This window comes from Quercus robur, chromosome 12 (assembly GCF_932294415.1).
Source record: "Quercus robur chromosome 12, dhQueRobu3.1, whole genome shotgun sequence".
Classification (NCBI taxonomy): Eukaryota; Viridiplantae; Streptophyta; class Magnoliopsida; order Fagales; family Fagaceae; genus Quercus; species Quercus robur.
Window position 1 is genome coordinate 16,657,716 of NC_065545.1, and position 10,198 is coordinate 16,667,913.

At 35.9% G+C, this 10,198-nt stretch overlaps 1 protein-coding gene across 1 annotated transcript; it reads right to left on the reverse strand.

The window, feature by feature from the left end:
- Positions 1-2,220: 2,220 nt before the first annotated feature.
- Positions 2,221-5,979, reverse strand: LOC126710487 (serine/arginine-rich splicing factor RSZ22A-like). The gene is made up of 6 exons (XM_050410962.1): positions 5,840-5,979; positions 4,833-4,935; positions 4,168-4,256; positions 2,945-3,161; positions 2,637-2,759; positions 2,221-2,514 (listed from the first exon to the last, which is right to left on the reverse strand). The coding sequence occupies exons 2-6, from the start codon at positions 4,919-4,921 to the stop codon at positions 2,478-2,480; spliced, it is 555 nt and encodes a 184-aa protein (XP_050266919.1). The 5' UTR covers positions 4,922-4,935; positions 5,840-5,979; the 3' UTR covers positions 2,221-2,477.
- Between the last annotated feature and the right edge of the window lie 4,219 nt (positions 5,980-10,198).

Consider the following 10,198-nt stretch of genomic DNA (forward strand, 5'->3'; position numbering starts at 1 on the left):
AAATTAAAGGTAATCTGAAATGTAATTGATCTAGGTAAAATCTGAGGAAGATTTCCTCGTTATTAATTATTGACTAACCACCGCACACCCTTAGTGCGATGATCACTTTATAAATATAAACGCTTGTGAGACGTGAAGGGCAAGAGCCGGAGTTCAAGTTTCTAGAAAGGAGACTCACACACATATATATACCTAAATTAGCCTAAAGTAGAATTTCTATTTAGTATAAATATATATATATATATATATAAATTTATTGACTATCATACACACTGCACGTTACAGCCATTGGAAACAATAAATGATCATATTCCGTTTACCTTAAAAATATAAAAGCAAATCTCTCTGGCCAAAGGTAAGCTAGCTACTGTAGCAACACAAATTTGGTTTAATGATGAGATTGCTCTACTTACTTTTGGTCTAAAAACGGGGGGGTCCTCAAATCAACAACTTATTAGGAAGAATACTGACTTATCATCAAAGATTTGCATGAATTCAAATGAATGCATCAACAAATTAAAATGATATACGCAGAACACTTGGTAATAGCAGGAATTTTATAAAGGCTAGGCATCCTTTATCGTGCCTCTATTAGAATTTATATAAAAAGATCACACAAGATACATTTTCAACATGACTGCTTGTGTTGTATCCATGTCTTATGACACTAAGATATACATCACAAAAGACTTTGATTCAGATCACTACCTCACCAAATTAAGATGATATCTCTGTAACATTTGGCACAGGCAGTGAATTGTTGAAAAGTCCCCAATCCTTCTCTAGATGAACGTATGGCAGAATATTGAAATAAAAAACACTATCAACAGATTCATGCAAACCAAGTAACCCAGTGTTGACGTCAAAGAAGTCTCCACAATGAAGCCTACTTGCAGCAGGTGACATCCCACAACCAAAAAAATCTCCATTGTCGAGGTCAAAAGAAAGAAAATCATTTTTCCTTTCAATCAGGGGCTTAACAATACCTTTCCTACGGATGAGTTCTGCACTGTTTATTGATGTAATGCACGTAGATCAATTATATCCCATTTGAGCACAACTAGTTATAACATTGCAGTGAACTACAAAAATCATTCAAGTGCCGCACATATTGGAAGATTATTCATCCAGCAAAAACCACACCAACTAAGGGAGCCAGTTTAGCACCAAAGGGCAAACCAAATCATGGGTGCTGCACTGCTTATTGGTGTAATGCATGTATGTAGACCAATTATCCCATTAGACCAGAACTTGTTAATGACGCAGTAAACTACACAAGTCATTCGATTGCCGAGCATTTTGGAAGAATAATCGTCCAGCAAAAACAAAGCCAACTAAGGGAGCCACTTTAGCACTAAAGAGGAAGCTGCTTTAGCACTAAAGGCCAAGCAAAATTAGGGAGCTTAGCACTAACACCAACTGCCACAGATCCTCTTCAATTCGAGGAGCTCCTGATCTTCTACCAACACCATATAAATAGCTGAGGTCACCACATACTTTAGCCAAGGTCACAAAACCACAGCACGAGAAACCCATGACCCAAAAGATATGAAGGAGAAAGAAAAGTAAAAGACGAGAAGGAAATTAAAGAATGCACATATGGAGTAATATTAAGAAACTAAAAAGGCTAATGTCAAATCCATTCCCACCCCATAAAGGCAAAGTAAGATTCATTTAAATGCCAAGACTAAGATGGAACTTTTAGAACCATTCGCAACCCAATACAAGTCCGAGATTCAAGATTATCCCTTGCAAATTTAAAATTTTATTTTAAGTCCAAGACCTTTTTTAAACAAACAACAAAAATAAAAATAAAAAGCCTTCCTATTGACCTTACACCTAAATCTTTTTAAGTAAAATCCAATTTAAACCATGAACGAAAATAAACCCATTTGTTAAAGGAGAACCCCAAAGACCCAACTTCTGTAGAACAGATATAAATACCTGCCAGAAGTGTTTGACGCAGCTCCTCAATCCTTTCAAGTTAAATAAAAGAAATGCCACAAGAGAGGGAGGCGCATCACAACTGGAGAGATTCAATCAAATAGAAGCATCTACAGAAGAAGCAGTCTACAGAAGTAGCAGGCTGGGACCAACAACCATTCAAAATTGAAGATCCCAGATCTGGGCAATGAAGAACGAAATCCAGGGGAGTGCAGAAGCACATCAACAATGAAGCAGAACCAGATGACACCTCAACACACCAAAAACAAAAGCATAGGTTTTTAGCAACGCTCTCATTTAACTGTCCTTAATAAAATTATAATGCTTAAGATCTCCTCCTATAATGTAACTACATATTCTGAATTAGGTAGAAAAATAAAATCCAACTCAATTAAAGAAAGAAAGGAACTTATCCAATTCAAGAGTAGAAGCTGAGGGCGTCGCCCGATTTAAACAGTACTGAAGTCCAAGCACACTAAACAATATTCAATCCCACAGTCCTCTTACAAAGCAAGTGACCAAGCCTGAAATGCTCAGCTTCGGCTTCGGCGTCGATCCCTCAGGCCATTTCTGCATAAAGTTACAGCAGATATGAAGATTAGTAAATTAATCACAAGTGAACTCTAAACTGACGTCTCATCAAAATGTGTCCGCATATGTGCACTTGTGTGTCCATGTGAAAGTAACCTCACCCATTAGCATATGGCAATTCCTCACGTGCACGGTATGGTGGTGGTGACCTGCTGTAACTACTACGCCCACGAGGTGTCAAACTGCGGCGTCTTGGGGAGGCCCGTCCGCGGGGACTGTAGCTCCTGGTACATAGTAAGTGTGAAAAGGCAGTAGACAATAGAGTACATTCAATTAAACATATATTTCAAAAGATCTTCATATCTACCATCTTGTAGTCCCACACAAGATGTCAACATCAATTTATTGAAACTGAATGAGGAAAATTAAATGACACTAGTTTAAAAAAGAATATTAGACACTATCTTACCTTCGACCATAACTTGGGCTCCTCCGGTACCGAGGGGGGCTGCGGCTACGACGTCTTCCTGAACCACCACGCAGACGGCATTCACGAGCAAAGTGACCAGCCTCACCACACTCATAGCACTTCAAATCAGAACCTCCAGATCGACCACGACCCCCTCCACGACCACCACCCCCACCTCTAGAGTTGTGAGAAAGCTCCACTCTCCAGCCATTCTTGCCTGTTCCAGAAACAGGAATAACTAGTTATGACAGAAGTTCTATAAATTAGGCATGGTGCTAGAGAAAAGATGCATCTCTGAAGAGTTAAAAAATTCTCTAAACAAACTACAGACAGTATCAACTACCTGAAGAGAAGGTGGCACCAAAAGCAAGTAGAAAAGCAAACTAAATTGAAGCACACTCAAGATCGAGTAGAGAAAAACATTGTTCAGAAGGGCATAGAACATTCCCTGCTGGTAAACACTTGCAGACTCTTGAACAATTCTTAGTTTACTGAACCAGAGAAGCTACCCAGAAATACATTATATATATAGAGAGAGAGAGTAAAAAGCAACAAAATACAGCCACTCCAAGAGGCATTGTAGAGAGAAAAGGTATTAGCATTGGAAAGCACTTCTAAAAATGCATTAATATATATATATACATATATGGCATGTTCATTCATGAAAATTAGCCATACAATGGTTAAAATGAATTGGTTTACAATTTTTCATTTCAGGTAAGTAAGATAATTTGGTTATAACACTCATATTTCTAAGGTTGCTGGATCATATTTCAGTCTACTAAGGCACAGATTAGTCCAAATGCTCCCACGTTGAACATAATTGCAAACATCTCGAAAGAGAAGACCCGGTATGCAAAAGATGTTCATCTCATCACCAACACCCTCTGATGCCATTGAATTCCACTGGTAAATACTTATCTTATCTCTCTTTACCACCAAATTTTAATTGTCCAATAATTTAAGGGACAGTTAAAAGGCCCAGTGAAGCATGCCAGCTCAAACAAAAAATTGATGCAGTAGAAGAAGAAAAGGACCATTTTCACACCCAGAGGCCTCCCATCACAGAGCTGAGGCAAACTAAAGACCAAAAAAGTCACTAACCAAAAAGGAATTGCTTGCAAACAAAAATTGTCCAAGAGGGGCAATCTGTTAAGAAGAATAAAAACAGGCATAAAATACAAGAAAGATAATGTAAAAACTTGAGAACCCTTCACACATACCATCTATTTCACGGATTGCATCCTCTGCATCCCTACGATCCTCAAAGTCAATAAAAGCATAACCTGGTGGTCTGCGTGCAACCCAAACACTGCACAGAAAATTGATAATTTGAGAGTAAAATAGAAGAAACAATTAATTGCTATCATAGCAACTTCAAAACAACAATATACATAGAATGTATTCCTTTATTAGAACAGCTATCTTCTTTATTGATTCACTGTCACATGCTTTATCAAAGCAACAAGAAGAAACTAAAAATTTTAAAGATTGATAATCAGTGTTCTCAAATGGAAGAAGTAATTTCAGTATTAAAAGATAAAAAAAAGAGTTAATTTAACTTAAGAAGCAAAAGCATGGCTAACTACTGAACTGGGCCCAAACAAAGCACAGCTAAAGTAATCTAATAGAATGAGTTGCTTGAATCTATCTTACCAAATGATGTTGATTTATATGATATTCTATAGTCGAATACCATTTTAAACTCAAGGTAAAAAGCATGATGAAAGAAGGAATTAAAGAAGTATTCAATAAAACAAAGCTGCAGAGAAACTGCATTATTAACAAACAAACCTTCAGAGTAAACAGGAGTAAGTAGTAATTAGTAACATTACCAAAAATTTTGAGAGCAAATGATATAAAAGGTGAATGTTCGAAACCGTGATACCTTTCTATAACTCCAAAATCACGAAATGCATCTTCAAGATCCCTCTCGTTAACTCGTGGGTCCAAGTTTCCCACATATATGCGAGTCATTTTTCCAAAGAGAACTGTCAGTCACAAAGAAAGGGAGTTAATCAAATTAATTTACAGCTCACAAGTGCATTGTAATCCAAAACTAGATGTGTCAACAATTTCCGCCAGCTATAACCAAAAAAACCAGCATACTTTTTCCTTGTAAAAAGTATATTACCAACGTAGCAGTAAAATTTGACCGCATCAAACAAACTAAAAACTTAAAATGCAACCATATGCACTACTCCACTGAAGAACAATAGCGCAAAAACCACAACCAGCGTCAAGACTATAGTAAAATTAACACAAAAAAGCGAAGCCTAAAATGACAAAACAAATTTAATTCAAAGAAGATGGTTAAAATAACTTGAAAGGCCACATTCAAGAAACAACCATATAATAAAATAGAAAACTAGAACACACACCCATCAATATAATATGGTTCATGATCAAACAGTTAGAACTCCATTCCCAACCAAAATTGTTCATACCCAGTATGATATAATACTCAATTTACAAGAAATTAAAGAAAACCCAATAACAGAAATCTGTTAACCTACCAGTTTATTCAGGTTACGTACAACTTTTCAGAGCTTTACTTTTTCTAGATACAGTTATACTTTCCCCCAACTTGATTTTTAAGACTCTCCAAAACCAACCCTAAAATTTAATTTCATTAAGGTTCAGCAATAAAAATTAGGGCTTATTTCCCTCAAATCGACGAGTACGATGCGAAAATAAAAAATAAATAAATACTACACTGTTTGTCAAATGCAAAAATTTCCCAAAAAGCCCCAAGGTTTTGACGAAGAAAATTGTTTTTCCCCCAAAATATTGTTCTTGAAAAAATTTAGGTCTAAAAGAACGGAAAAGAAGAAGAAAAGAAGCAAGATGCATAAACAGAAACACAAACAGAGAGAGAGAGAGAGAGATTGGAACCTGAGGAAAATACGAAGGAGAAAGAGAAACCCTAGCAGCGAAAGTGATATTTCAGTTTTCTCGTCCCGTCTGCGCTAGGAATCGAGAGCTGTGATAGTAATTAGAAAAAGAGACACCATCGCTAGGTTTTATTTGGATCTTTATAGATGGCGTAATTAGTAACCGGGTCCCCGTAAAGTTTTCAATTTACTGTTTGGTCCCCTCAGTACTTTCACTCATTTCGTTTATTAATTTGGTTAAAGTTATTACTTTGCTGCTCAATCCTTTTAAATGGAATACAATTTCTCTCCTAACTAGTACTATTCATACTTTATATATATATATATAATTTTTTTTTTTAATTTTGAAAATCTAACCGTTGCACTTTATGTTCCTTATGTTCTTATCGTGTATATCAAATTTCATTCAAATCAGATATTATTTATTATTCGATTAATAAACTTATTTTTTATACACAATTTTAGATCACAAAAACTTGAAATTTTAACATCTGTTTGATGACATAGCAATTGATATTTGATTTTCTTAAAATTTTGCAAGCATGAAAAATAAAATAAGAACATGCAATCCAACAATTAAATTTTCAAAATTCAACCCTCAATATAAAGATATATGAGTAGTTTGTAAAGTTTCACTTTATTCTTTTAAATGTGTCATTTTTATTATTATTTTAAATGTCATTTTAATCCTTAATATTGTGTTCTTATGTGATTAAAATGACACATATGAAAGGCTATGGAATATTTTGAAACATGAGGTAGAGGTTGAGAACCAGAGTGATAATTAAACCAAATGAATAATGAACAAGTGATAGTACTACGAAGAAAAATAGGAAATTGGAAGCTTTACGAGGTCTGGTTACTAATTAAGCCATCTATAAGATATTTTTTAACAAAAAATAAAATACAAAAGTAACAAAACCCTAGTGGTATCTTGTTAATATCTATAATATGTTTTTATGCCTAGCAATGAAAATTCTACCTTCCACAATATTTTGGAGCTAGTATTTCCTGAATTTGTTAAACATGAAGGGCATTTAAAAGTTAAATTACTAACAAAAATGTATAATAGTGTTAATATGAAAAAATATATATATATATATAAGGTCAAAATACAAATTTTAAATCATAAGACCAAAATGATAACAAGTCCTAAACTTTAAGAGTCAAAAATGTATTTTAGTAATAAATAAATTGAAAAAAAAAAAAAAAATCACATTCCCATGTGGTGTGGTGATAATATTTGATTACCATCATTCCATGGGGAAATCGTATTGTACTAAATCATGGTAATATGATAAACCAGCGAAGAAACTATGTTGAAACTAAAGGGCCATGGTCCCCTGATCTCTCATTTTTTTTAAGTAGTATATATAATTATTTTATAGTAGAGAGTATATGTAAACATTCTATACATATTATCACTTCCGAAAAAAAATTTGTTTACAACTAAGATCCCTACCCGAATCTCATAAATTTTGAGAATAGATAATATAGATTCCTAAAATAACTAGTCGTTAATCTGTGTAATGCACCAGATAGTTAACAAATTTTAAATATCGTCACCTTATTCAATGCTACAATGAGTTAAAAAACAAATAAAAATAAATTATTCTAGTTCAAAATAAAGGATTTTTTATTAGGTGAAACAAAGACACTACTTATGTTTCTATCATGCTATTTATTTCCATAAAAACGATTGACAGACATCCACAACATGTGGAAAGACATGACAAACAGACATGTTAGACATCAAATTTTAGAAGGAAACATGCATGATACACATCTACATATAGTGGTGGCTCTAGAAATTTTTTTTAGGGTGGTCACTAAGAAATTTAAATTATACAAAATTTAATAAAGAGATAACTTGAATATATCAACATCACAAAAAAAAAAAAAAATGCAAATACATGAAATATTACAATTTTTTGTACTAGTAAAGAAAAAAAAAAAGATTAATAAGAGATAAAGTGGAAATTGAAAATGTTAATATGAGAATAATAAAGTGACCATAACAATTTCATAACAAATCTTATGCAATAAGTTGTTATTGGTGGATAAAACATGTTAATATTGAGCCCAAATTAGAATTAGTAATAGCTTACCACATAAGATTTATTATAAAAATATTGTTGATGTAGCAATATTATTTTTTTGTTGAATTCAAATTCTTGTGATTATCAGGCCATGTTATTTAACATTTTTATTAGGGTGGTCAAAATTAGTTAATATAGTATATAATATATAATATATAATATATATATATATATATATATATATATTTGTAAGTATATTGTAGGGTCACGTTTTTCAGCCCAGGCCCAAGATGCATGGGACCTTAGACCAGTGAGCCTGGTACAATGAATTTGTAGAGAGTGGGTCAAAGAGTTAGGTTTTAGTGTATGGATAACGGTTAACACGGTGTTCTTCACGATCAAGTTGAGATGGACTGGGTTTACCAGAGATGATTGGTCTTCGGCACGGTCGGAGGAGCTTTTTCTGGTGCCTCTAGTGTGTTGGGGGGGGTTTAGCCCCCCTTTCTGTCTCTCTCCACTCCTTTTTTATAGTAATTTCCTTCCTCCTGAATGGGGTTCCTAGGGTAGGTATTTGTTCCATTAGCCTTTCCCTCCAGTTGTTGGGAGTGGTTGTAAAGGCAGAAAAGTATGGCTATGTCAGGCACAAGGCACTGAATGCAATAATGACAACTTTTCCCTCTGACATTTCCATTCTCCGTTGTCCTTTTCTACTTTAGTACTTTTTCTGTTCCGTGAAATGATTTGGAGTGTCACTACCAGTAGTAGGTTGTCCCCTTAGTGCTTGGCTACATCCATGCCGAGGAGGGTTCTTACCATGGTCGAGGAGGGGTTTTCCCTTGGACTGGGCCCTTGGCCCAATGTAGACATTGACATGGACCTTTTGGTCTTTTACCCCCCACATTAGCCCCTTAAAATTTTGTTGTCTGGCTCCTCGGATAGAGAGGAGGGTTTTGGTGACATCGGGCCCTTGTCATGGCTTGCCAAATCTTGTCCTCCATCAATGCCAGAGCCTCTTCGCCTGCCTGGGGCACGTTCCTGGCTGTGAGACATTCTTTTAGTTTATCCAAGCCACGTTCCTGCCATTTCAGTACACGAGGTGCGTTTTCATTAAGATCTCTTCACGAGGTGGCGCAAATCCAACAGCTGAAGACTACTTTGGAAATTGAGCGAGATTAATCTCACTTGTAATTCCTTTTTGGAGATTTGGGCGAATTGATTGCAATCAAGTTTTCCCCCTATATAAGACACATGGGGGGAGATCATTCTCCTTTATTCGCAGACCCTTGAGTTTTTTAGGCTTTTAACTCTCCAAATGTTCCCACAGTCCCCACTATGATATTGATTGAGATTTAGGGAGTGAAATGGCCAAGGATAAAGGTGAGGGTGAAGGAACCAAACCCTCTTCAGAAGCCACGGGTGTCTCTGAGATTTAGAATGACCCAGTCAGGGCAATGGAGACAGAGACCAAAGATATTCCTCCCCCTCGACTGGACAAGAAGGAAGTCTCTCTTCCTTCAGCCAAAATCCGAAGCAGGCGTAGGTCGTATCAAATTTTTGGTGCGACAAAACTTGGATTTTCATCCAGCGCCGTATGTCACGCGTGTGCGGGTTTGGATTTCTCATCGCCAGTACTATCCATACTTGCTCGATTGCTGCTAGAGCAAGTATGTAGATTTGGCGTTCCTGCTTCTTCTTCTCTTCCACCGCCGACGCCATCCATACTTGCTTGATTGCTGCTGGAGCAAGATCGTGGATCGGGCATCTCTGCTTCTTCTTCTCTTCCACCGCCAGTGCCATCCATACTTGCTCGATTGCTGCTGGAGCAAGATTGAGGATTTACCGTTCCCGTGTACTGCTTTTTGTAGTTAGCTTCTGATATAGGCTTATCTAAGCTCTTTTATGTACATTGTACTTCTTCTTTATCTAATAAAAAGACGGTTTTATTTCATTTTGTGTACCTTTTCTTTTCCGCAATAATTATTTTATGAATGGGTGTGCTGGTGTCTTTTCTTTTGCATAGTACTTAGAACTGATGCCATTGATGGTAAAGAGTTGTCACCCTGAATTTATCAAAACTGACGGGCATAACAACGCCGACTTTATGTAAGTTAACTATATAAGACTAACCAGGAAAACAACCGCATGTTTTGCATTGCAAATAGGGTGACCGCCCAAGGACGTGTAACCTAAAGTAAACTGTTCGAGGGGATCGCCAGGTACTAGGGTTCTTTTCCACGTCTTCGATGATATTTATAGCTTTAACTTGCTTTAGGTGTCTGGTCCAAGGACCGAGGCATGATTGAACTTAGCTTAAACAATTA

What these genes read in the sequence shown, in the direction of transcription:
- LOC126710487 (XM_050410962.1), bottom strand. Translation starts at nt 4,921, where the DNA reads ATGACTCGCATATATGTGGGAAACTTGGACCCACGAGTTAACGAGAGG. An exon ending in TGCAATCCGTGAAATAGATG is followed by an intron (nt 3,162 to 4,167) that starts GTATGTGTGAAG and finishes TTTCTGGAACAG; the next exon opens with GCAAGAATGGCTGGAGAGTG. An exon ending in AGCCCAAGTTATGGTCGAAG is followed by an intron (nt 2,760 to 2,944) that starts GTAAGATAGTGT and finishes ACTATGTACCAG; the next exon opens with GAGCTACAGTCCCCGCGGAC.